Source organism: Rhinopithecus roxellana, chromosome 12, assembly GCF_007565055.1.
Source record: "Rhinopithecus roxellana isolate Shanxi Qingling chromosome 12, ASM756505v1, whole genome shotgun sequence".
Lineage (NCBI taxonomy): Eukaryota > Metazoa > Chordata > Mammalia > Primates > Cercopithecidae > Rhinopithecus > Rhinopithecus roxellana.
The window spans coordinates 117411564-117439055 of record NC_044560.1 but is presented as its reverse complement, the minus strand read 5'-3'; the positions used below and the strand labels follow the sequence as shown (position 1 = coordinate 117439055).

General features: G+C 45.3%; 1 protein-coding gene across 7 annotated transcripts; it reads left to right on the top strand.

Moving 5' to 3' along the window:
• Positions 1–1522: 1522 nt before the first annotated feature.
• LOC104672662 (zinc finger protein 816) lies at positions 1523–25478 on the top strand. Of its 7 annotated transcripts, none has more exons than XM_030942051.1 (5): positions 1549–1674; positions 15295–15561; positions 17871–17948; positions 22031–22157; positions 23335–25478. In XM_030942051.1, exons 2-5 carry the CDS (start codon positions 15340–15342, stop codon positions 25236–25238), a joined length of 2331 nt encoding a protein of 776 aa, XP_030797911.1. In that variant the 5' UTR covers positions 1549–1674; positions 15295–15339; the 3' UTR covers positions 25239–25478. The 7 variants fall into 7 exon arrangements, with proteins under 7 accessions (XP_010374802.1, XP_030797911.1, XP_030797912.1 ...); XM_030942052.1 differs by having other exon boundaries at positions 1549–1684; XM_030942049.1 differs by lacking the exon at positions 1549–1674 and adding an exon at positions 10092–10232.
• Positions 25479–27492: the final 2014 nt, after the last annotated feature.

The window sequence follows — 27492 nt, the reverse complement described above, 5'->3', positions numbered from 1 at the left end:
CTTTGGGAGGCCGAGACGGGCGGATCACGAGGTCAGGAGATCGAGACCATCCTGGCGAACATGGTGAAACCTCGTCTCTACTAAAAAATACAAAAAACTAGCCGGGCGAGGTGGCGGGCGCCTGTAGTCCCAGCTACTCGGGAGGCTGAGGCAGGAGAATGGCGTAAACCCGGGAGGCGGAGCTTGCAGTGAGCTGAGATCCGACCACTGCACTCCAGCCTGGGCGACAGAGCGAGACTCCGTCTCAAAAAAAAAAAAAAAAATACAAAAAATTAGCCGGGCGAGATGGCGGCGCCTGTAGTCCCAGCTACTCGGGAGGCTGAGGCAGGAGAATGGCGTGGACCCGGGAGGCGGAGCTTGCAGTGAGCTGAGATCCGGCCACTGCACTCCAGCCTGGGCGACAGAGCGAGACTCTGTCTCAAAAAAAAAAAAAAAAGTAGTCACCACCTTGCCTAACAAACCTGTGGCTGCACATATCTGTGCTCTCCAATAAAAACTTAATTTTAAAAACAAAAAAGGGGGAGATGTTGGGATTCACTCAGGATGGTGGCAGAAGTATTAAAGGGAAATGTCACGCACGTCCATGTGAAGAGGCCGCCAAACAGGCTATGTGTGAGCAACAAGGCTGTTTGTTTCACCTGGGTGCAGCCAGGCTGAGTCTGAGAAAGGAGTCAGCAAAGGGTGGTGGGATTATCGTTAGTTCTTATAGGTTTGGGATAGGTGGTGAGGTTAGGAGCTAATTTTTTGCCGGCAGGGGGTGGATCTCACAAAGTACATTCTCAAGGGCAGGGAGAATATTACAAAGAAACTTCTCAACGGTGGGGAGGGTGTATCGTACAAAGTATATTCACAAGGGCGGGGGAATATTACAAACTACAATATCGCAAGGGCAGGGAGGGTGTATTGTCACAAAGTCAACTGATCAGTTAGGGTGGGGAAGGAACAAATCACCTGGCCTGAGCCCTCCGCTCCGCACCCCAGGCGGTGGCCCTAGGGAAGTCTCTGGAGCTGAGCACAGGGTGGACTCTCCCACCCCAGTGAATGGAGAATTGAAAGGGAGAGGATTTCTATTCTGTTCTGTGGGTCGTCAGCATGAAATTGTACGTTTCGCTCAGGCAAGGCTTTGCATTTCGCATTCTAGTTTGCATTCCTGCCCTAGACAGTTTCCAGGCTTTGGAATTAAATTGCTATAATTAATTTCAATAACAAGGAACTTTCCTGGATCCAATTACCGCCACACTGGCCACTTCTCAGGGAGGTACTAGTTCCCTGACTGCTGAGCTGCTCCAGCCTCACTGGTGGGTTTCACCTGCAAAACCGGGAAAACAGAGGCGCGGAGAGGGAGATAGAGGGAAGCTCAGGCCCCGCCCCTTTCCCGCCCCCTCGGACCCCTCACAACCCAAGACTCTTCTCTCCCGCTCCAGGCCCCTTGTCCTTCACGCCCCGCCCTGGCCTCGCCCAGGCCCCGCCCATCTCTTCGGGGGTCTTGCGCAGGTCCGGCTCCTGTCCTGCGTTGATTGACACAGGCCCGGAAGTGGACAGCGTGGACTGAGAGTTGTACTAGTGTGTGCGCTTCCCAGTTCTCTGGTGCTGCTACACGAGGGACGTGGGGTCCCCACAGACCTGCAAATTCCAGCCCGTCTTTCTCAACCCAGAGCAAATTGAGACGTCCCGGTGAGAGTCCGTGAGTCGCTTCCCTTTGAGTTTAAAGTCGCCCCAAGGCTGGTCCTGTACCCGGTCTTTCTGCAGTGGGGCCGTGCAGACACCTCCTGTCGCGAAACTTTCCTTTCCTAAAATCCTTCCTGACTGTCCTCCTGCCTCGCGCTGTTTCAAATCCCCACCCGCGAGCTGGATTCTCGCCATGCTCGAGAGCGCCCGCCAGCCTCGCTCTCGGCGGCCCCTGGAGCGCAGCGCTGCAGCCCCAGTGCCGGGGGTCAGGAAAGCACTCCACACGGTGGGAGGGGGCCCGAGCGAGCGTCTCCAGGGCACCGTTTACAACGTGTTGGGGGATTAAAATATTTCTTTTGAGGTCCCTATGGGCTACCCCTTATCTGGATGAAGGATCTGGCCTTTGGCCAATGAAATGCTGAGGTGAATTGGCCCGAGGCCAGAGCAGATGGGTGCGCTATGCGGATGGAGGGGTGGCCGGTGCTTGGCCCTGGCCACTCCTGGGCTCTTTCCCTTTCCATCTGAGACGTGGTGGAAATGGAAGGGCTACAGGAGAGTAGCCTTTGTTCCTTTGTTACTCCGGGTGGGGAGATGGGGTTTTTACCTTTGGTCTAGTTTTGCAAAGTTCACGTTAATTGGCCTTAGAGTCCCAGAGCCAGGACCCAGGTGTTTCCTTTTCTTCTTTGTTATTGGAGATGGTCTCTGTGCCTACGTATCCAGTACAGTCCAGCGGGGGCCGTCCAGTCTCAGTGAAATTCTGGATGAGCCCAGGCAGTCTGTAATTTAGAAAATGTACTTAATGGGTCCTTTTCAGTACGGTTTAGACCTCACCAAGTGGCTGTCCTTGTGCTGTTGTACAACTTCCGTCCTAGACAATTGAGCTTTCTTACGGGGATGGTGAAGTTTTTTCTTTCCTTAGCTACATAGCACTGTCTGATAATTGAGGTTTTCAGGACCCAGAAGTTGCTAGCTTGGGCTTTCTGAACTGGAATCGTGTCAGGAACTGGATCAGTGCGCACGGACTCTGGGGCTTCCTAAGGCCATCGGTCTCTGACAGTGGTTCCTCCACATACATAACAAGAAGTAACATTGAGGGAATGAGGTACATTTTCTGCTAAGTACAGAAACAAGTTCCTTGTCTTTTTTTGGAAGCTCTGGTGCTGGCAGATTTAGCTCATTATAAAAGGCTTGAAACACTGGTTTGGGAGAGCGCATGTGGACCTCCCCTCGGACTAAAATGGCAGCTTGGGGGTTTAGCTTTGTCCTGTTGATCCTCAGGGTTACACGTTCTTTTTTCTAATGGGAGTGTAGGAGATCAGTGATTATTAGTTCTAGTGGGTTACAGTGACGGGTAGCACAGGAGGGGTTGGCTTCTTTTTTTTTTTTGAAGGCGAACCGGGTCTTTTTTGTCCTTTTTCTAAGTAGCCTGAATAACACATGGCCAATAGGCACAATTTTCACACACCTCTGCATCATGACAAACGTATTTATTTCTACTGTGTAGCTCCTTTCTTCGTTAAGAGATCCACATCTTAATCTTAGCTTGTTACTATTAATGGCTGCACAAGCATCAAATTTAAAGTTTCTTGTTTGAGGATTCTTTTTCTTCTGTTCTCATTATTATTTTACTTGAATCACCTAGGAAAAGACCAGTTCTTAACGTTATTTGAAAAACGGGGCCGGGCGCGGTGGCTCAAGCCTGTAATCCCAGCACTTTGGGAGGCTGAGGCGGGCGGATCACGAGGTCAGGAGATCGAGACCATCCTGGCTAACACGGTGAAACCCCGTCTCTACTAAAAAATACAAAAAAACTAGCCGGGCGAGGTGGCGGGCGCCTGTAGTCCCAGCTACTCGGGAGGCTGAGGCAGGAGAATGGCGTGAACCTGGGGGTGCGGAGCTTGCAGTGAGCGGAGATCGTGCCACTGCACTCCAGCCTGGGCGACAGAGCAAGACTCCGTCTCAAAAAAAAAGAAAAAAGAAAAACGGTGGTAGCCGGGCACGGTGGCTCATGCCTGTAATCCCAGCACTTTGGGAGGCTGAGGCGGGCGGATCACGAGGTCAGGAGATCAAGACCATCCTGGCTAGCACGATGAAACCCTGTCTCTACTAAAAATACAAAAAAAATTAGCTGGGCGTGGTGGCGGGTGCCTGTAGTCCCAGCTACTCGGGAGGCTGAGGCAGGAGAATGGGTAAACCCAAGAGGCAAGGCGGAGGTTGTAGTGAGCTGAGATCACACCACTGCACTCCATCTTGGGTGTTTTTGAGACTCCGTCTCAAAAAAATAAAAAATAAAAATAAATGAAATAAAATGGTAGTTGCAGGGAGCTTAGATGGGTGACAACACATATCAGGTTGGTCATTTCGTGGGGTACATACCTTGTCCTGAGTGGCATTGTACAAATAAGTTCCTTTTAACATTCCTGTACATTCATAATAACTATAGAACAGAAAGATTGTTTTAATTTGCTGTCCTAGCTCAGTGACCTGATGAATACACTGGGAACAGTCCTTAGTTTGAGGAAGGTCAGATGAAGCCTTTACTGTACAAGTCTAAAATTTAAGAAAAGCGAGTCCCATGATGAGCCTCCTCATGCTTCGGCCGTGTGTAGACCAGTCAGCTTCCGGGTGTGACTGGAGCAGGGCTTGTCATCTTCTTCAGGGTCACTTTCAGGGGTTATGTGGGCTTGGTCTTGCCTCCCAGGTTTCAGGTGCAGGTTTTACACAGCAGTGGTGGATCCAGGCTGGGATTCCTTCTACCTTCACGGCGGTGGGTGTGGTCAGGATGACGGTCTGGGGTCCTTTCCCCTGTGGGCGCAAAGGGGCTACCTTCCAGTCCTTGATCCACACTCATCACCTGCGGAAAAAGAGTGAACGGGGGAGAATAAGCTAACGGGGCGTCTCTCATTTACCTAGGCTGAAGTTGTTTGTGTCATTTTCCTAAGGCCTGCAGCTGTCTCTGTAACTCAGTTTCACCTAACTCTCGGAGTGCCCGGGAGTCCCCGTGGTATGGGAGGGGGTCTATGGTATAATATTTCATAAGGGGAATAGCCTGTTCTCTCAGAGGGAGGGAGTACATCTAGTCTTCAGCAATACCATAGGGAGAACCTGTATCTATTTTAATCCTGTTTCCTGACACACTTTCCTTAAGCTATTTTGATAGTCCCATTTATCCGCTTCACCTTTCTGGAACTCTGAGGTTGGTAGGCAGCACGTAGTTTCCGTGTGATCTTTAATATCTTTGCCATCTTCTGTACTAAGTCAGCCACAAACGCCGGCCTGTTATCTGAGCCAATTCATAAGGGCAGTCCAAATCTAGGAATAAGATCTCGAAGAAGCACACGGGTTACTTCACAAGCTTTCTCAGTTCATACGGGATAAGCCTCCACCTTCCTCGAGTAGGTACACAGGGGAATGAGTAAATACTTGTTACTTCTACACTTTGGCATTTCTGGGAAGTCCACCTGGAGATCTTCAAAGGGGGCTGCTTCATGAGCTTGTATGCCGGCGGAACGGCTGAACCCTGCCTCGCATTGTGCTGTCGGCAGGTAACACACCGCTGCGCCACGGTTTTGACAAGGGCTGACAAATGCTAGATGTAGAAGTACCAGCCTAACAACTTTTCAAGTGATTCCTGACCTAGATGGGTGGTTTCATGCACCCCCAGTACAACTGCGGCTCCTAGCAGCGGTGGCACAGCTACTCTCCTATTTGGTAACCGGATCCTTCCTTCTTCCATGACCTGTCCTCCCTCTGCCTGGAGAAAGTCTTTTTCTTCTTTAGAATAAGTAGGTACCGGCCGGGCGCGGTGGCTCAAGCCTGTAATCCCAGCACTTTGGGAGGCCGAGACGGGCGGATCACGAGGTCAGGAGATCGAGACCATCCTGGCTAACACGGTGAAACCCCGTCTCTACTAAAAAATACAAAAAACTAGCCGGGCGAGGTGGCAGGCGCCTGTAGTCCCAGCTACTCGGGAGGCTGAGGCAGGAGAATGGCGTGAACCCGGGAGGCGGAGCTTGCCGTGAGCTGAGATCTGGCCACTGCACTCCAGCCTGGGCGACAGAGCGAGACTCCGTCTCAAAAAAAAAAAAAAAAAAAAAAAAAATAGAATAAGTAGGTACCAGGTCAGGTGCTTGAGGGAGCAGGGGGGCTGTGACTGATGCCCAGTGGGGGGGATGCTGCTTTTAGAGCTTCTGAGTCAGCTCTGGCGTTCCCTAAGGTAGCCGAGGTGGAGACTACCACCTTGTGGGCTTTCTATACTGCTTCTAATAATTGCAAGATTTTATGTCTGTTTCTCCAGATTTCAACAGGCCCTTTTCTTTATATAATGCTCCGTGCACTTGGAAGGTTAAAAAGGCATACTGAGAGTCAGTGTAAATGTTTTCAGCCTTACTTTCACTGAGTTCTAAGGCCTGAATTAAAGCAATGAGCTTGACTTTCTGGGCTGAAGTGCCCTGGGGCAATGATCTGGTGTCAACGGCAGTGTCCAGGGTTACCACCGCATATCCTGCACATCTGTCTCCTTGTGGGTTGACGAAGCTGCTCCTGTCCATGTATGGCTTTCAGTCTACTGATGCCCAAGGCTGGTCCCGGAGGTCAGGCCTGCTAGAGTAAACTGAGTCCAACACTTCTACACAGTTATGCTCGACAGGGCTCTCTGATACCGGGAGCAAGGTGGCGGGTTCAGGGTGTTACAAACTTCAATGGTTATGTGGGGATTTATCACAGAGCAAGCTTTGGTACTTGGTTAGTCTAGCATTCGTTAGCCAATGATGTCCTTTGATAGTCATTAAAGTCACCACAGCATGGGGGCCTTTATGTTCAGGTTTTGCCTAAGAGTTAGTTTTTGTGCTTCTTGTGCTAGCAGGGCAGTTGCTGCCAAGGCCCTCAAACACAGGGGCTAACCTTTAGAAACCCCATCTAGTTGTTTAGAGTGGTAGGCCACTGGCCTCAGCCAGGGCCCCACAGTTTGGGTCAAAACTTTACCTGCTATCTTTTCTCTCTCTGACACATATGGTGTAAAAGGCTTTGTCAGATCAGGTAACCCCAGGGCTGGGGCTTACGTAAGATTTTCTTTTTTTTTTTCTTTGAGACGGAGTCTCGCTCTGCCGCCCAGGCTGGAGTGCAGTGGCCGGATCTCCACTCACTGCAAGCTCCGCCTCCCGGGTTCACGCCATTCTCCTGCCTCAGCCTCCCGTGTAGCTGGGACTACAGGCGCCGGCCACCGCACGTGGCTAGTTTTTTTTTTTTTTTTTTTAGTAGAGACGGGGTTTCACCGTGTTAGCCAGGATGGTCTCGATCTCCTGACCTCGTGATCCACCCATCTCGGCCTCCCAAAGTGCTGGGATTACAGGCTTGAGCCACCGCGCCCGGCCAAGATTTTCTTTTAACTCATGAAAGGCTTGCTGTTGTTGGGATCCCCATTCAGAAGGCTCCTGGTCCTCCACGTTTGTGACTCCTTACAGAGGCTTGGCAAGTACTGCAAAGTTTTTGATCCACGATCTGCAGAACCTCAGAGCTCCTAAGAATTCTTTCACCTGCCTTCTGGTTTTAGGCTTCAGTAGGTTGCAAAGGACCCGCTTTCTTTCTGACCCCAGGCTGCGCTCCCGCTGTTGGATCGTAAATCCTAGGTTACGTACCTGCTGTTAGCAGATCTGGACTTGCTTCTTGGACACCTTATACCTACGGTCCTCCAGGGGCCGGAGTAGGGCATCCGTTCCCTTGGCACACCCGACTGCCATGGGGTGTCCGAGCAGAATGTCGTCAATGTACTGGAGCAGCATGCAGCCTAGGCCCCTGGTGGGAAACTTCTGGAGGTCCCGAGCCAGTGCTTCCCCAAAGATGGTGGGGAAGTTCTTGAACCCTTGCAGAAGCCAGGTCCAAGTGTACTGAGTGGTGACACCTGACCCCAGATCTTCCTACTGAAAGGCAAAGAGCTTCTGGCTCTCAGGGGCTAGTCTAAAAAATGCATCTTTCAGGTCTAAGGAGGAGAACCAGCTGTCCTCAGCTGACAGCAACCTTAACAACACGTACGGGTTAGGTACTGTTGGGTGTAAAGTCACTGTAGCTTGACTGACTAAGCGCAAGTCCTGTACCGGCCTGTAGTCCTTGGTCCCTGGCTTGGGAACAGGCAGGAGGGGAGGGTTCCGTGGAGACTGACAAGGGACTATAATTCTAAAGGCTCTCAGGCTCTTGAGATGGACCTGGATACTTTCAAGAGCTTCTCTGGAGACCGGGTACTGTTTTTGCTTGACTGGCTTGGCCCTACACGGAACTTTTGTAAGTACTGGGGATTGGTTAACTGCCAACCCTGGAGGGTTGTCTTCTGTCTACACCCTTGGCCACTGCTTAACCAGAGTTGGTCTTATCTCTTGGCCTGGCTCAGTTAAGAAAAGGCTCCACTCCTCCTCCCAGGGGACCATAAGGGCCGTAATGACTCCGGTTCTGGGTAACCTTGGCTGTAAAGAGCCATGCTCTGTAGAAGAGATGGTAGCTTTCAGCTTGCTAAGCAAGTTCTTTCCTAGCAAAGGCAAGGAGTCAGACATGTACAAGAACTGGTGAATCACTTTATGTTTTCCTACAGTACAATTCCAGGGCAAGCAGAAAGCTTGCTTTGCTGAGACTCCCATGGCTCCGATTATATCAATACTCTTTTTGGATAAGGGGCAACTGAGGTGGTTACTACTGAATGTTCAGCATCGATATCGATAAGAAAATCAATGTCTTTGCCCCTAACTGTCATCTTGACCGTGGGCTCTTTGGGGGCACTTGAGCCCAGTCCTCCTCAGTTCAGCAACTCTTCTGCTATATTGCACAGGCCTCCTTCTGGGGCCTCCTGCTCTGAGCCACCTTGTTTTCCTTTTAGCTGAGGGCACTTGTCCTTCTAATATTCTTCTTATATCCTATTTCTTTACAATAAGCACACTGGTTGCACTGCAAGTTCAGGCGGCCAGGCTAGGTATCTTTCTGGGGCACATGCCTACCCAGGAGTGTTCTCAGAATCCATGTTGCTCAAGCTGGCTGGAGTACCCCACAGGGATGCTCCACAGGGCAGGCCTAAGCCACCTAAGGGGCTGCCTTGACCTTCTGTTAATCACCTCACTTCCCAATCAGGGAACCAAGAAATGTGGCATGATGAGCCACAGACAATACCTCTCAGACAACGGGTTGAAGAAGAAAGTGGCTTTATTTGGCCCATAGCATTCGTGGACTCGTGTCTCAAGAACCGACCTCCCCAAAAAAGAAATTCCTGGCCCTTTTAAGGGCTTACAATTCTAAGGGGTCCACATGAAAGGGTCATGATAGATCTAGCAAGCGTGGGGAACGTGACTGGGGGCTACATGCATCAGCTAACAGAACAGAAAGTTTTGCAATGCTTCTTCACACAATGTCTAGAATTTACAAGTAACATAAGTAGTTTAGGTCAGGGGTTGATATTATTATTATTATTATTATTATTATTAACCACTGGGGCTGGGTGGTGGCGCCAAGGTCGTCTGGCTATTTATCTTACTTGTTTCTTTCTGACTTTTTGCTTTCTTCATTTCCTCCTGTCTTATAAACCAGGCAAGGGGGAGGGAGGAGGGCAGCAGGAGAAGTGGTGGTGTCCTTCCTACCTCAGCCTCCAGAATAGCTGGGACCACAGCCGCGCGCCACCACACCACACTAATTTTTGTGTTCTTGGTAGAGATGGGCTTTCGCCATGTTGCTCAGGCTGGTCTCCAACCCCAGGGCTCAAGGGATCCAGCCACATCGGCATCTCAAAGTGCTGGGATCACTGGCATTTTGTTCTATCGAAGATTGCTATTATCATAGGATGGGACTTACGCTCAATAATACTTACAATGGCGCTGGTGGTCCTCATCTGTGTCCAGCATTAAACATCAAGGCAGTTTCCTCCATGTTGAGAGCTGATATCAGCCTGTGATCCACAGGGAGGTGAGGGGGCTGTGCTCTACATGGGGTTTGGTTAGGGCCAGATCTGTGGCCTGAAGATCTGTATCCTGCTGCACTGTGTGTGTGAACTTTTCCAGGAGGGGAGCAAGATCTGAAAGGTCAAAATTACCCTTGTAGATCTTGCTGTGGAACTTTCTTATCTCTGCATGATCTCTGGTGCAGTGGGTAGCAGAGGACCGTCTTCCTCTCGGGTGAGGTGTCCCCCGTGTGTGTGTTTTGTCACAGGAAAGGAGTGAATTGTAGAGGACTGCGTGCTCACAAAAGAGATGTTCCCGATAAGCCCTGCTCTTGCAAACAAAGCAGGACGTTCCTTCTCTGCAAACAGGAAGGACAAAGGAGCCAGCTGCAACAGCGGGCTCTGGGAACTGGTCAATGTTTACTGATCTTGCAGTCAAGGAAAGGTCAGAGAAGCAACACATGTCCCGTGACTTGGCAACATTCCACAAACGGCTGTATAAAATAAAGCAGAGTGTGTCAGTCGGGGCGGCCACCATGTATGTCTTGTCCTGTGCTGTCTTGTGTGTTCATTCCTTTGTTTAGGAAACATGCGGACCCTAACAACTGGCGCAGCGAGCAGGGTCCGTGGCTCCAAGAAAGCAAGGAACTGGAGGGTGAGAACCCCGGGTTTGTAAGTAAACAGGGGGACCCATGGGAAAATGATGGGGAATTCCACCTCTCTGGCCTCAGAATATTTGCAGCTGCTTCAAGGACTGTTGCTGTCTATAGGAGTAGAAGTGAAAGAAAAGACTTTGAAGCGATTGTTTGCCCATGTTGAACCACATTGTTACTGGTTTCAGTATCAGACTAAAGTGCAGCTGAATGGGAGAGAATGCTTACAGGTAGCAAAAGCTCTGCGTAGAGCTCACCAGTTAGGGGATACTATGCCTCTCAATTTGTGGACCTTGTGTAACTCTATCACTCAGGCACTAGAGTTACTTGACACTGATTCAGAGCATGGTGATGTAGCCACAGGAGGAAAGGCATCTGAGGATTTGGGAAAAAATGAATCTGAAATGGAGCCCATTTATGCCAGGTTAACAGAGGATGGGGGGGTAGCAAAAGGGGGAGAAGAGGAAGAGCCAACTCTTCCTTCTTCTAAGGGGAATTCTGACATGCAGCATATTATGGGAATGCTTCAACAGATATTACAGATACATTCTTCTAATTGACCTTTGCGAGCTTTCCCTGTTTCTCTTCCTTCTGCCCCGTTAGAAGGGGATTTTCCAGTTCCTCCACCCCCCCCCCAGCTTCCTTACCTTTGTCTGGCAAAGTTTTCTCAGTGCCTTTCCCGCCACTGGGGGAGGGAGAAAAGGAAAAGATAAGAGGATTTGAGGAGCCGGATCTGTTTCCAATTATTCATGCTCCTTTTGCTCCTAATGCTCAGTATCCAAATGGTGGCAATGATGTCCAATTTACTGCCTTACAATTTAAATTTTTGAAAGAAATGAAAGCCGCCATTTCTAACTATGGACCTCAATCTCCTTTTGTCCTTGGTGTTCTTGATGCTTTTGCATCAGAAAATTTGATGATTCCTATAGACTGGGAGACTTTGGGGAAGGCTGTCCTTGAACCTTCTCAGTGGTTACAATTGCGCAGCTGGTGGATGGACGAGGCGCATGTGCAGGCTAGGAAAAATGCTACGCGTGATCCCCCAGGACCCACTGAGGAACAACTCACAGGCACGGGCCAATATGCTACTCTTAATGCTCGGGCTGGCCTAGATGATGTCGCCCTTACTCAAATCAAGACTTTGTTTTTAAGGGCCTGGAATAAGGTAGAGATAGCAGGAAAATCTTCCCTCTCCTTTGTGAAGATTTTACAGGGTGCAAATGAACCATATCCGGATTTTGTAGCCCGTCTTCAGGATGCTGTCTTGAAAACTGTGGGTGTTGGCCCTGCTTCAAAAATTTTGTTACAAACATTGTCTTTTGAAAATGCTAATGCTGACTGTCAAAAATTGTTGAGACCATTAAAGGCCAGTGGGGCCAATTTAGATGAATATATTAGAGCTTGTGCTGGTGTTGGGGGGGCTATTTATAATGCTCAATTATTTGCTGGAGCCCTATCTAAAGCCTTAAAAGGAAATAACAAACAAGGTGTTTGCTTTCAATGTGGTAAACCTGGGCATTTCAAGAAAGAATGTCATAAAAAATTGAACACTTCTATCCCTCAAGGCAGAAAGCTGCCTTCAGAGGTGTGCAAAGGTTGTGGCAAAGGTCGACATTGGACAAATGAATGTCATTCCAAAACTGATAAAAGTGGAAATGTACTGTCTCCTCTCCCAGGAAACGGGAGCTGGGGCCCCAACAATTACAATGCAAGCCTACCACAATACCCAGTGAGCAATGGCCTACAACATCAAGGAATGAATTCAAGGCCTCCTTAAGGATAGCACACCTTACCCCAGTTTCCCAGCTTTATGCGGCAACTAAGCAGAGTGCCGCTGCTGACTTAGCTACCTTGTCTCCTAATGGAGGAGTATATAAATTAGCTACTGGAGTGTGTGGCCCTTTGCCAAAAGGACGTGTAGGACTTTTGTTAGGTCGAAGCAGCAGTGCTATACGGGGGTTAATGGTGATTGCCAGAATCATTGATCCTGATTTTACTAATGAAATTCTTATTATGGTACAAGTCTCACAATTTATGCACCTAGAGGCAGGGGAGAGTATTGCACAATTACTTTTATTGCCTTTTTTTCCGTTCCTATCTAGAGAGGTATCTCGACAAGGAGAGTTCGGTAGCACAGGAAAAACTGTTTTTTTGGGAAACTTTAGTTTCTGATCAAAAGCCCTTATGTTCATTGCACATTAATGGAATCGTTTTTGAAGGGTTAATTGACATGGGGGCGGATGTGTCTATCATTTGTTTAGATCAGTGGCCTATGCAATGGGAAAAAAGACAAGTTTCAGTTACACTCACTGGCTTGGGTGCTGCTTCTGTGGTTTATCAAAGCGTAGAACCTTTAACCTGTGTCAGTCCTGAAGGTCAACAAGGTCAAGTGTTTTTTTATATTGTTCCTATCAATACTAATCTTTGAGGATGGGATCTTTTACAACAATTTGGTGCTTTTTAAAGCATTCCTCATATTTCTTCAGCTGCCAAAAATATGATGTTCAAAATGGGCTACAACCTTTTAAACGCATAGCCACTGTTCACCAGCCTCAAGCTTTGCAATTACAGTGGAAAACTACCACTCCTGTTTGGGTGGAACAGTGGCCATTATCTAAAGAAAAACTTGGGGCTTTAAAAGAGTTAGTCAAAGAACAATTGGCTGAGGGACATATAGAGCCAAGTACTTCTGCATGGAATTCCCCTGTCTTTGTTATTAAAAAGAAAAGTGGAAAATGGTGTTTATTAACTGATCTTAGAGCTGTAAATGCTTGCATTCAACCTATGGGGAGTTTACAGCCTGGTCTTCCTAATCCCGCCCTTATCCCACAAAGTTGGAAATTAATGGTCATAGATCTCAAAGATTGTTTTTTCTCTATTCCATTGCAACCTCAAGATTGTGAGAAGTTTGCCTTTACTATTCCTGAATATAATAATGAGCAGCCCACACAAAGATATCAGTGGAAGGTTCTTCCCCAGGGTGTGCTTAATAGCCCTACTTTATGTCAAGAATTCATACATAGGGCTTTAAATCCTGTGAGAAATCAGTTTCCAACTGTGTTGATTTATCATTATATGGATGATATTTTATTGGCTACCCCTGATGTAACCCTCCAAAATCAAGCTTTTAAGGTTTTACAACAGTTAATTCATTATAATTTACAAATGTCTCCTGAAAAGGTACAAACTCAGTTCCCCATTCAGTATTTGGGGTATCTATTGGCTGAAAAACAAATCCGCCCACAAAAGGTTCAAATTAGGAGAGATCAACTTGTGACCCTTAATGATTGTCAAAAATTGTTGGGGCATATTAATTGGCTTCGTCCCATCTTAGGTATTCCTACTTATAAATTACAACATTTGTTTGCTACCTTGGAAGGGGATTCGGATTTAAACAGTTCTTGGCAATTATCCCCTGCTGCAGAAGAGGAATTGTCTTTTGTGGAAAACAGAATTAGTGAAGCTCACCTTGATTATATTATACCCGATCTTCCACTCTCTTTCTTTATGTCTTTTTCATACTCCTCATTCACCAATAGCCATCTTACATCAGGATAATAACATTCTGGAGTGGCTATTTTTGGCTAATAAAGCCATTAAAAAAATTTACACATATTGATAAATTGGCTGAATTGATTATTAAAAGGCGACATAGAGCTCGTCAATTGCTTGGAACTGACCCTGTAAAAATTATTACCCGATTATCTAATCAATACATTGAATCTTTACTGGAAACTCATGAAGGATGGCAAGTGGCTTGCACTAGGTATACTGCTTCCTTTTCTCAGCACTATCCCAGTCATAGATTATTTGTTTTTCTACAACAATATTCTTTCCTGCCCTACAATCCTATTTCTTATACTCTGGTTAAAGGTCCCACCTTTTTTACTGATGCTTCTAGCAATGGAAAAGCTGGATACTGGGCATCAGATAATTCAAGAATTTCTCACTATCCTTTTGAATCTGTACAACAGGGAGAACTTTTTGCCATTCTTATGGTACTGCAAGATTGGCCTCAAACCCCTTGTAATATAGTTAGTGATTCCCAATATGCTGTATATGTGACTAAGTATATTTCTCAAACTTCTTTACCATTACTCCCAAAAACCCCTTTACAAAAACTATTTTCCTTATTGTTCTTGACTCTTACTTCCCGTACAACCCCCCTTTTTATCACTCATATTCATTCACATTCAGCTTTACTGGGACCTTTAACTTTTGGCAATAGCCAAATTGATTCTTTACTTGTTGGCAATGTCCAACAGGCTCAGGATGAACATCAATTACATCATACTAACAGTTTAGGATTACAACGGCGATTTTCTATAACACGCCGTCAAACCCGAGCTATTGTCAGAGCCTGTCCATCTTGTGCTCCTATTATTGCACCCTTTTTAAGTCCAGGTATGAATCCCCGAGGCACTCAACAAAATCATATTTGGCAAATGGATGTAACTTATGTTTCTTCTTTTGGTCATTTGAAATATGTTCATCATACAGTTGATACTTGGTCACACTTCCAATGGGCTACACCATTACCCTCTGAAAAAGCTGATTCTGTTATTACTCATTTGCTTACTTTTTTTTTTTTTTTTGAGATGGAGTCTCGCTCTGTCGCCCGGGCTGGAGTGCAGTGGCCGGATCTCAGCTCACTGCAAGCTCCACCTCCCGGGTTCCCGCTATTCTCCTGCCTCAGCCTCCCGAGTAGCTGGGACTACAGGCACCCGCCACCTCGCCCGGCTAGTTTTTTTGTATTTTTAGTAGAGACGGGGTTTCACCATGTTAGCCAGGATGGTCTTGATCTCCTGACCTCGTGATCCGCCCGTCTCGGCCTCCCAAAGTGCTGGGATTACAGGCTTGAGCCACCGCGCCCGGCCGTTTTTTGTATTCTTTAGTAGAGACGGGGTTTCACCGTATTAGCCAGGATGGTCTCGATCTCCTGACCTTGTGATCCGCCCGTCTCGGCCTCCCAAAGTGCTGGGATTACAGGCTTGAGCCACCGCGCCCGGCCGTTAAAACAAAAAGTTTTACAATGGAGTCGAGGTTATGCTCTCATTCGTACAGGTGCCAGAGACAAATGGTTCCCATCCCGACAGTTGAAGCAGTGCCATGGCGAAGAGGAGCCGGCTGGAGGACTTCCTGGCGGCATTTCAGGAGTTGAATTTGAGTGCTCAGAGAACCTTCACCTTTGGAACTTGTCGAGTGGAACCCCCGACATGGGATCAGCTGAAAAAGCTTACTAAAGAAGCTGAAGGGGTTGTTCAACAAGCTGGACAGCCCAAAACCTCACTGACCTTATTTCTGGCTATGCTAGCTGTAGTGAATTGCCAGGTAACAGCTGGAGAATTCACATATTGGGCTTATATTCCCTTTCCACCCTTATATCAAGGTGTGGCCTGGGGAGACAAAGAAGTCTTAGTATTTACTAATGATACTGCTTGGATGCCATCACCTTTTTAAAATCAGGATCCTGAGTTAGACACGGGTGCAGTAAACAGTTCATATCAATTTGGGGTGGAAGGGTTACCTATATGTCTTGGGAACAGTCCACATTGTTTACATCCTTCTCATGAGGCTTGGGCTGTGCGCTATAATCATAGTCACACTGCTGCCTTTACTATGATTGTTGTTACTGAGAGTTTTAAATATAATCATACTGCTCTGCTTAATGAAACCTTGCCTACTACATTATCCTTATGTCCTATTCCTGACGTGTCCGGAGGTGTTTCCCAATTAGAGTAGACTAGATGTAAAAAAAGTAGACCACGATTATTATTAGAGGTAAAAGGAATTACAGATACCTTGTCACTGACTGGAGTGTGCATGGGGATTTTCAGACTAAGTTTAGCCACATTCGCCTATGATGGCATAGAAATAATCACAGCACTTATGCTGATGGTAACGAAACTATTATTTGGCATGATGGTAGCTTTTCACTCCCTATGCCACATTTGGCCAACACCTCACAAATACAAAGTCATGTGGAAGTTACTAGCTGCTGGCAAACCAATGTCTACTTTTACGGGAAACATGTCCTTAAATACCACTAATCTTTCTAATCCTTTCCATATATCTTTACATCAAAACAGATCTAGATATGTCATTGCTTGTGTTAAAAAACCTTACTACCATCCTGGCTAACATGGTGAAACCCCATCTCTACTAAAAAATACAAAAAAAACTACCCGGGCGAGGTGGCGGGCGCCTGTAGTCCCAGCTACTCGGGAGGCTGAGGCAGGAGAATGGCGTAAACCCGGGAGGCGGAGCTTGCAGTGAGCCGAGATCTGGCCACTGCACTCCAGCCTGGGCAACAGAGCAAGACTCCGTCTCAAAAAAAAAAAAAAAACCTTACTTGTTGTTAGCGGGAATCTTTAAATGGGATAATAATACAGGAGTAGTTAACTGTACGGGCAATTGCACATTTTTAAGCTGTATAAACACTACTTGGTGGCATAATAATTGGAATGAGATTCACTCCAATATATGTATTTTAAGAGCTAGAAAAGAAACCTGGTTACCTGTGAACTTGACATGCTCCTGGAGTGAATCTGCTGGGGTTACTCAAATTTACAAAGTAGTGCAGGATCTTGTCCACCACAGCCGGAGAGCAGTTGGGATCGTCATAACAGCAGTAGTGGGACTTGTGGCCATTGCTTCCACCGCCACTGTTGCTGGACTGGTGTTACATCAGAGTATCCAAAATGCAGAGTTCGTGCAACAATGGCATGAACAATCTCACTTGTTGTGGCAACAACAATGAGACATCGATGCTCATTTGACTGAACGAGTAGATAACTTAGAACAAGTGGTTTCTTGGATAGGGGATCAGCTGACAGTGTTAAATACTCGAGCCTTGTTAAAATGTGACTGGAATACTACTCAATTTTGTATTACCCCTGTTCCTTTTAATGGCACTGTACATAATTGGACAGAGATAAAAAGGCTTTTAATTGGCAATAATAATCTTTCCCTGGAAATACAAGAATTAACGCACAATATTTCTGAAACATTTCATAATCAGTTACCATTGCTGACCAGCGCAGATTTAATGACTGGTATTGCGCAAAGCTTGAAATCTTTAAACCCTATGAGTCCTGTAAAAACTTTACTGACTTCTGTTTCTAGTAATGTATTGATTGTTGTTTTTGCCTTTGTCATTTTCACAGTCTGCTGGAAACGGTGCCAAAGGGCAAACACCGAATCCCAGCGAGCCCAACATGTGATGATGGTTTTGAAAGAAATTCAAACCAGTAAATAAAGAAGGGGGAGATGTAGAGGACTGCGTGCTCACAAACGAGATGTTCCCGATAAGCCCTGCTCTTGCAAACAAAGCAGGACATTCCTTCTCTGCAAACAGGAAGGACAAAGGAGCCAGCTGCAACAGCGGGCTCTGGGAACTGGTCAATGTTTACTGATCTTGCGAGTCAAGGAAAGGTCAGAGAAGCAACACATGTCCCGTGACTTGGCAACATTCCACAAACGGCTGTATAAAATAAAGCAGAGTGTGTCAGTCGGGGCGGCCGCCATGTATATCTTGTCATGTGTTGTCTTGTGTGTTCATTCCTTTGTTTAGGAAACACATGGACCCTAACAGTGAATGGTTTCTAAATATTAAATCTCTTATTTTTTTTCACATACAGGATTTGCAAAGACTCATGTTACATGAGGAAGCCACCAAGAAGAGCAAAGAAAAGGATCCAGGGATGGCTCTTCCTCAGGTGAGTGATATTCCTCGGTGGATTCTTCTGTCTGCTTTCTAAAGTGCCAGGTATTGTAGTAGCCAATCTTCTCTGAGTGTGAAGCATTCTACCTCACAGGTTTGCTCACACTCACCCATGCCTTTTCTCTGTTCCTCTCATCTTCACTTAAATTCTATCTCCTATAAACTAGTGACATGAGCTTGGGAAGAGGCTCCACTAGGCGTGGCCCTGGGAAGGGCTCACACCAGACATGGATGGAGATGGGCTGTTGACCCTGTGCTGTCAGTGATGTTGGGCAGCAGGGATTGTTCAGGGCCCACATCTGGATGCACATTTAGCTCTTTCTGGACCATATTAGAGAAACTGTATATGAAAGTCATATATTGACAAGTGCGGTGGCTCACGCCTGTAATGCCAGCACTTTGGGAGGCCTAGGAGGGCAGATCATGAGGTCAGCAGATTGAGACCATCCTGGCTAACATGGTGAAACCCCATCTCTACTAAAAATACAAAAAAATTAGCCAAACGTGGTGGCGGGTGCCTGTCATCCCAGCTACTCAGGAGGCTGAGGCAGGAGAATGGCATGACCCCTGGAGGCAGATCTTGCAGTGAGCTGAGATCACACCACTGCACTCCAGCCTGGGTGACAGAGCGAAACTTCCTCTCAAAAAAAAAAAAAAAAAAAGTCATACATTAATGTTCACTGGTATCTGGTAAATTCTGGAAAAGGAGGCAAACTAGAGGAGATATTTTGTGTCTGATTTTGTAATGCATTTGAAGCTACACTAGTGAGTCAATATGTCTCTGACACCAAACTTTTGTTTTAAGAGAGAGGGTGTCACTCTGGGGCCCAGTCTGGAGTGCAATGGCACAATCCTAGTTTACAGCAGCCTCGAGCTCCTGGGCTCAAGTGCTCCTCCCACCTGAGCCTCCCAAATTGCTGGGATTGCAGGTGTGAGACAGCCCAGCAAGACTCTGTACTTCCAATGTCTTGGAATAGAATGGAAAGCAGATATAGGTATCAGTGATAGAGTTAGCTTTATTCCATCATTGACTTCAAATTATTTAATCAATATAAATATCTAACTGCAGGGAATTCTTTAAATCATTCTCAGCATTTTGACCCCACAGAGACTTTTTTTTTAACAGGGACTCTGATGAAGCAAGCATTTTGGGTAAAAATGATTATAAGTTTGCTGTGACATAACAGTACAACTTATGTCGTTAGAGAGGATGGAGTCATTCTTTTTCTACCCATTATTATTAAATGATTCTTTTCTTTTATTTATTTATTTATTTATTTATTTATTTATTTATTTATTTATTGAGATGGAGTCTCGCTCTGTCACCCAGGCTGGAGTGCAGTTGCCGGATCTCAGCTCATTGCAAGCTCCACCTCCCGGATTTATGCCATTCTCCTGCCTCAGCCTCCCGAGTAGCTGGGACTACAGGTGCCTGCCACCTTGCCCAGCTAGTTTTTTTTGTATTTTTTTAGTAGAGACAGGGTTTCACTGTGTTAGCCAGGACGGTCTCGATCTCCTGACCTCGTGATCCGTCTGTCTCGGCCTCTCAAAGTGCTGGGATTACAGGCTTGAGCCACCGCGCCTGGCTGATTCTTTTATTTTAAACACCACATGATGTATATATGCATTGTGTAGTAAAAGTCCAAAGAAAAATACACTTATGCATCCCCTTTCTGGTCCAGCTTTCCACCCGTTCCCATGTCTCAGTGGAGAATCACTGTTGAGGGTTCTGTGGCAAGTCAGCACAAACCTTTAGAAATGTATTCATACACCGTTATGAGATTTTAGAAAAAATTATTTGATGAATGGGGTTTTTTTTTTTTTTGCGTGTTTTTTGAGACAGGGCCTCACTCTGTCAGCCGCATGTAGTGTAGAGGCACATTGCAACCTCTGACTCTCAGGTTCAAATGAGTCTTATGCTTCAACCAACTAAGTAGCTGCAGTTACAGATGCGTGCTACACTCCTGGCTAATTGTTGTGTTATTAGTACAGATGAGGTTTCACCATGTTGGCCAGGCTGGTCTTGAACTCTTGGCCTCAAGTGATCCTTCTGCCTTGGCCTCCCAAAGTTCTGGGATTTCAGGTGTGAGCCCTGCTCCCGGCCTGATGAATGTTTTGTTATGGTATTTTATCCTGCAAGTTCTGAAAATGTTCATGTTTCCAAGGTAGAAAATAAGATAGCTCGCCTTTTAAATCCTCCTTGGAGCTTTCTCTGAATGAAGACACGTGAGTCCTTGACAGTTTTGTTTCGTTTCTTTTTTGTTGTTGTTGTTTTTGTTTTTTTTGAGATGGAGTTTCATTCTTGTGGCCCAGGCTGGTGTGCAGTGATACAGTATCAGCTCACTGCAACTTCCACTTCCCAGGTTCAAGTGATTTTCCTGCCACAGACTCCCAAGTAGCTAGGATTATAGGCGTGCGCCACCATTCCCAGCTAACTTTGTATTTTTACTTGAGACAGAATTTGTCCATATTCTTCAGGCTGGTATCAAACTCCCGACCTGAGGTTATCCACCTGCCTCAGCCTCCCAAAGTGCTGGGATTACAGGTGTGACCTACCGTGTGCAGCCAATCCCACAGTTTATGTAGATAATACATAATTTGCCATATATATATACTTTTTTTTTTTTTTGAGAAAGCGTCTCAGTCTGTTGCCCAGGCAGGATTGCAGTGGTGTGATCTTGGCTTACTGCAATCTCTGTCTCCAGAGTTCAAGTGATTCTCCTGCTTCAGCTTCCTAGATAGCTGGGATTACTGGCACCTCCCTACGATGCCCAGCCAATTTTTTTTTTTTTTTTTTTTTTTTTTTTTTTTTTTTTTTTTTTTTTTTTTGAGGCGGAGTCTCGCTCTGTCGCCCGGACTGGAGTGCAGTGGCCAGATCTCAGCTCACTGCAAGCTCCGCCTCCCGAGTTTACGCCATTCTCCTGCCTCAGCCTCCCGAGTAGCTGGGACTACAGGCGCCCGCCACTTCGCCCGGCTAGTTTTTGTATTTTTAGTAGAGACGGGGTTTCACCGTGTTAGCCAGGATGGTCTCGATCTCCTGACCTCATGATCCGCCCGTCTCGGCCTCCCAAAGTGCTGGGATTACAGGCTTGAGCCACCGCGCCCGGCCTCCCAGCCAATTTTTTAATTTTTAGTAGATATGGAGTTTTGCCATGTTGGAGAGGTTAGTCTCAAACTCCTGACCTTAAGTGGTCCACTCACCTCGGTCTCCCAAATTGATGGGATTGCAGGTGTGAGCCACCATGCCTAGACTTATTTTATATATGTGTATATATATAACATGTATAATATATATTTAATTATTTAATGATATATTTAATATATATTTATATAGAAATACATATATAGATATATATAAAAATCTATATTATATATAGATATATATAAAAATCTATATTATATATAGATATATATAAAAATCTATATTATATATAGATATATATAAAAATCTATATTATATATAGATATATATAAAAATCTATATTATATATAGATATATATAAAAATCTATATTATATATAGATATATATATTGTTTGAGATGGAGTCTTACTCTGCAGCCCAAGCTGGAGTGCAATGGCACAATCTTGGCTCACTGCAAACTTCGCCTCTTGTTCTCAAGTTATTCTCCTGCATCAGCCTCCCAAGTAGCTGGGACTAGAGGCCTGCACCACCACACCTGTTTTTTTTTTTTTTTTTTTTTTGTATTTTTAGTAGAGACAGTGTTTCGACATGTTTTCCTGGGTGGTCTTGAACTTCTCAGCTCAGGCAATCCACCTGCCTCAGTCTCCCAAAGTGCTGGGATTTTAGGCATGGGCCACCATGCCAGGCCATATATTTTTTTATATTGTCCATAAAACTGAGACTTCCACAGTGACTTAAGGGATTTTAAAAGCTATCCTGAAAAAGTACAATAAAATGCAACTATACAGAAAAATTGTTCAAAAATACCTTAATGTGAATTTTTCAGAACACAGTCTTGGATCAAATCAATACTTATTTTCTCTTTTCTCATTTCACGTGAGGGCGATAACAGACTCCTTCACAATGTTTTGTTGAAATGTGTTTTTTATTTTAGGGACGCTTGACTTTCAGGGATGTGGCTATAGAGTTCTCTTTCATGGAGTGGAAATGCCTGAACCCTGCACAGAGGGCTTTATACAGGGAAGTGATGTTGGAGAACTACAGGAACCTGGAGTTTGTGGGTGAGGAGAATTTCCCTTCAGACATGAGGAATCTGCTCTTGTCTATCTTGGCTCTTTCTGGTTTTATATGCTCTTTTGTGATTTTGCCCCATACATGCTTTTGATGTATATGTCATTGTTTTCTGCAGTGATGACCCTCCTATCTGTCATGGGTAGCTTCTTAGAGACTGTCCTGTGGAGTGGTTTTACATAAAAACAGAAAATTCGTGAACACTTTGACTAATGCAGTTGAACATCATCCTGCTCTAGGAAGAGATGTCCCTGGAAGCCCTGAGCAGAATTGTCAGCATGGCCCAGGATACGAGATAGAAAGCATGACACTGACACTGACTGACAAGTGTTTCCAGCTGTGGTTCTGGTTTTGTTTTCTTTTTCTTTGTTTGTTTTCAGACAGAGTCTCCCTCTGTTGAACAGGCTGGAGTGCAGAGTCTGATCTCAGCTTATTGCAACCTCTGCCTCCTGAGTTCAAGCAGTGCTTGTACCTCAGTCTCTCAACCTAACTAGAATTACAGGCACCTGCCTTCATACCTGGATGATTTTTGTATTTTTATTAGACATAGGGTATCACCATGTTGATCAGGCTGGTCTTGAATTGCTGGCCTCAAGCAATTCGCTCACCTCAGCTTCGAAGTGTTGGGATTACAGGCATGAGCCACCATACTTGGCCTTTCATTCTGGCTTTTGAGAACCATCACAGAAGTGTCTCTCACTGGCACTGTGACAGTGTTCATCACATAAACTAATGGTCATCTTCTGTAAGTAGCAGTCACTGCTGTAGAAATTCCTCCTAGCGAGGAAATAATTCAGGCTTACTGCCTCATATATATGAGGCTCTTGACTGAATTCTTTTTTTTTTTTAATTCTAAACAGAATTTTGCTCTTGTTGCCCAGGCTGGAGTGCAATGTCGTGATCTCCACACGCTGCAACCTCTGCCTCCTGGGTTCAAGCAATTCTGCTGCCTAAGCCTCCTGAGTAGCTGGGATTACAGGCACCAACCACCACGCCTGGCTAATTTTTTTATGTTCAGTTGAGACAAGGTGTTCTTCAACTTTGAAGATCACATGTGGGAAGTTTAAAATAAGTATTGCTTTTTGTGTAATTTTTACACATTTCAATATTAACTATTATTTACCATCTGTACTTAATTGGAAAACTATTGGTCTTTATATTTTTTAGATAGCTCTTTAAAATCCATGATGGAGTTCTCATCACATGAGCACAGTAATACAGGAGAAGGGTTCTACACAGGGACATTGGAAAGACGTAAAAGTTATCACATTGGAGATTTTTGCTTCCCAGAAATCAAGAAAGATATTCATCACTTTGAGTTTCAGTGGCAAGAAGTTGAAAGAAATGGCCATGAAGCACCTGTGACAGAAAATAAAGAGTTGACTGGTATTACAGACCGACATACTCAAAGGCATGCTGGAAACAAGCCTATTAAAGATCAGCTCGGATCAAGCTTTCATTCGCATCTGCCTGAACTGTGCATATTTCAGACACAAGGGAAAATTAGTAACCAAGTAGACAAGTCTGTCAGTGGTGCTTCCTCAGCTTCAACATCCCAGAGAATTTCTGGTAGGCTCAAAACTCATATTTCTAATAAGTATGGGAAGAATTTCCTCCATTCCTCATTATCCACACAAATACAGGAAATACTCATGAGAGAAAAACCTTGCCAAAATAATGGGTGTGGCAAAGCTTTTAATTATAGCTCACTCTTAAGGAGACATCACATAATCCATTCAAGAGAGAAACAATATAAATGTGATGTCTGTGGCAAGATCTTTAATCAGAAGCAATACCTTGCATGTCATCGTAGATGTCACACTGGTGAGAAAACTTACAAGTGTGATGAGTGTGGGAAGACCTTCACTCAGATGTCATCCCTTGTATGCCATCGTAGACTTCATACTGGAGAGAAACCTTACAAGTGTAATGAGTGTGGCAAGACCTTTGGTCGACATTCCGCCCTTATAATTCATAAGGCAAATCATACTGGAGAGAAACCTTACAAGTGTAATGAGTGTGACAAGACCTTTGGTCGACATTCAGCCCTTATAATTCATAAGGCAAATCATACTGGAGAGAAACCTTACAAGTGTAATGAGTGTGGCAAGACCTTCAGTCAAAAGACATCCCTTCAGTGCCATCATATACTTCACACTGGAGAGAAACCTTACAAATGTGAAGAATGTGGCAATGTTTACATTCGCAGATCACACCTTGAAAGACATAGGAGAATTCATACTGGAAAGGGATCATACAAATGTAAGGCTTGTGACAAGGTTTTCCGGAGTGATTCATACCTTGCAGAACATCAGAGAGTTCATACTGGAGAGAAACCGTACAAGTGTAATAAATGTGGCAGGAGTTTCAGTCGGAAGTCATCCCTTCAATACCATCATACACTTCATACTGGAGAGAAACCTTACACATGTAATGAATGTGGCAAGGTTTTTAGTAGAAGAGAAAACCTTGCACGTCATCATAGACTTCATACTGGAGAGAAAGCTTACAAATGTGAAGAATGCGACAAAGTTTTCAGTCGCAGATCACACCTTGAAAGACATAGGAGAATTCATACTGGAGAAAAACCATACAAATGTAAGGTTTGTGACAAGGCTTTCCGGAGTGATTCATGCCTTGCAAACCATATGAGAGTTCATACTGGAGAGAAACCTTACAAGTGTAATAAATGTGGGAAGGTTTTTAATCAAAAAGGAATCCTTGCACAACATCAGAGAGTTCATACTGGAGAGAAACCTTACAAGTGTAATGAATGTGGCAAGGCTTTTAATCAAAAAACAAGCCTTGCACAACATCAGAGAGTTCACACTGGAGAGAAACCTTATAAGTGTAGTGAATGTGACAAGGTTTTTAATCAAAAAGCAAACCTTGCAAAACATCAGAGAGTTCATACTGGCGAGAAACCTTACAAGTGTAATGAATGTGGCAAAGCCTTTACAGCGCAGTCAACACTTATTCACCATCAAGCAATCCATGGTGTAGGGAAACTTTACAAATATAATGATTCTCACAAAGTCCTCAATAATGCTACAGTCATTGCAAATCATTAGAGAATCCATAATGAAGTGAGATCTACAAATGTAACAAATGTGGCAAATTTTTCAGACATCGTTCATAACTTGTAGTTCATCAGCGAATCCATGATGTAGACATCAGAGAATTCATACTGGACAGAAATCTTACCAATGTCATAAGGGTGGCAAGGTCTTCAGTCTGTGGTCATTCCCTGTAGAACATCAGAAAATTCATTTTTGAGATAATTATTCCAAATAAAATGAATATGAAAAATCATAAAGCTTTAACTGACATTAGAGTCAATTCAACTTTGACTTGACTTTGAGTTGACTTAACATTGAGTTCAAGCATTAATTGACATAAAAAGTGTTAATGTTAAGAAGAATGGGCCAGGCACAGTGGCTCATGCCTGTTATCCCAGCACTTTGGGAGACCAAGGCAGGTAGATCACTTGAGGTCAGCAGTTTGAGATCAGCCTGGCCAATAGACTTGAGCCACTTTACCCAGCCTGTTTTTTATTTTTATCTTTATTTTTTGAGATGGAGTCTTGCTCTTATCCCCCAGGCTGTAATGCAATGACATGATCTCAGCTCACTGGAACCTCCTCCTCCTGCATTCAAGCAATTCTCCTGCCTCAGCTTCCTGGGTATCTCTGAATAGTGATGCATGCCACCACACCACGCTAATTTTTGTATTTTTATTTATTTATTTTTATTTTATTTTATTTTATTTTTTTGTTTGGAGATGGAGTCTTGCTCTTGTCACCCAGGCTGGAGTGCAGAGGTGTGATCTCGGCTCATTGCAATTTTTGTCTCTTGGGTTCAAGGAATTCTCCTACCTCAGCCTCCTGAGTAGCTGGAATTACAGGTGACCGCCACCATGCCTGGCTAATTTTTGTATTTTTAGTAGAGAGGGGGTTTCTCCATGTTGTTCAGGCTGGTCTTGAACTCCTAACCTCAGCTGATCCACCTGCCTCATCCTCCCAAGGTGGTGGAATTACAGGCATGAGCCACTGCAACTGGCCCTTTTAACATTTTATTTATTTATTTATTTTTGAGCCTATTTTGCAGCCTTTACAAAAATCAGGGTTTTCCCACAAGATCATGAAGATCTTCACATAAGGGACCTCTGACCATTTGTGTTGGCATTGGCAGTAAAGGTCAAGCAGGAATATGGTAATAACACTCATGCTCCCCACCTTTGGCCACGTTCCTGCCTTTCTAGTTTATATTTTGACCAAACCCAGCTACTCACGAGGCTGAGGCAAAAGAATCACTTGAACCCGGGAGGTGGAAGTTGCAGTGAGCCAAGATCGCACCACTGCATTCCAGCCTGGGAACAAAGAAAGAAACTTAGTCTGAAAAAAAGAAAAAGTCAAGCCCCTTCTCCTCTCTCCGTCATCATAGTGTGTGCTTGATTTCGCTTCTTGCCATGTCTTCTCACAAGACTTTCAGAATTAAGTGAGTCCTGGCCAAGAAACAAAAGCAAAATTGTTCCATTCCCCAGTGGATTCGCATAAAAACTGCTAATAAGGTCACAGTCACGTTACCATATCAAGCTGAAAATGTCATCCCTATCTGAAGAGTTGGACATGTTTTATTGGGAATATATTTTTTAATCTCCGAATCTGTTATGAGTGCATTGGTTGGCTGGGTTTGGTAATATGTGAAATATTTTATTAAAAAAAAAAGTCAGGCGCGGTGACTCACGCCTGTAATCCTAGCACTTTGGGAGGTTGGGGCAGGTGGATCCCAAGGTCAGGAGATGGAGACCATCCTGGCTAACACGGTGAAACCCCCTCTCTACTAAGAATGCAAAAAATTAGCCGGTCATGGCTGCGGTAGCCTGTAGTCCCAGCTATTCAAGAGGCTGAGGCAGCAGAATGGAGTGAGCCCGGTAGGTGGAGCATGCAGTGAGCCGAGATCGCGCCACTGCACTCCAGCCTGGGCGACAGAGCCAGACTCCATCTCAAACAAAGAAGGAAATAAATATCCCGACGCACCCAAATTCCTGGTGTGGCTGGACCGGGGGCTAGGGTGCTACGAAAGGCAGGTTTGAAACAGAAACAAACGCTCACCTGAGTCAGTCCTGGGCTCTCCGTGCAGAACAACCTTGGGCTGGTAGTGGATCCTGTCTGGGAGGGTTCTGGACACCAAGCGGGGACAGGGCAGGAGGGGAAAATGTTGCTGAGGGGGCGGGGCCTGAACAGATGCTGGGGCGGGGTGAGAGAGTGGAGGCCACTGTGGGTGCGGGGCCTGGTTAGAGGCTGGGGACAGGGCAAGAAGGAGG

Coding starts and splice junctions, on each gene's coding strand:
- LOC104672662 (XM_030942051.1), top strand. CDS start 15,340: ATGGCGAAGAGGAGCCGGCTGGAGGACTTCCTGGCGGCATTTCAGGAG. Junction 17,949..22,030: donor CAGGGATGGCTCTTCCTCAG/GTGAGTGATATT, acceptor TTTTTATTTTAG/GGACGCTTGACTTTCAGGGA. Junction 22,158..23,334: donor CAGGAACCTGGAGTTTGTGG/GTGAGGAGAATT, acceptor TATATTTTTTAG/ATAGCTCTTTAAAATCCATG.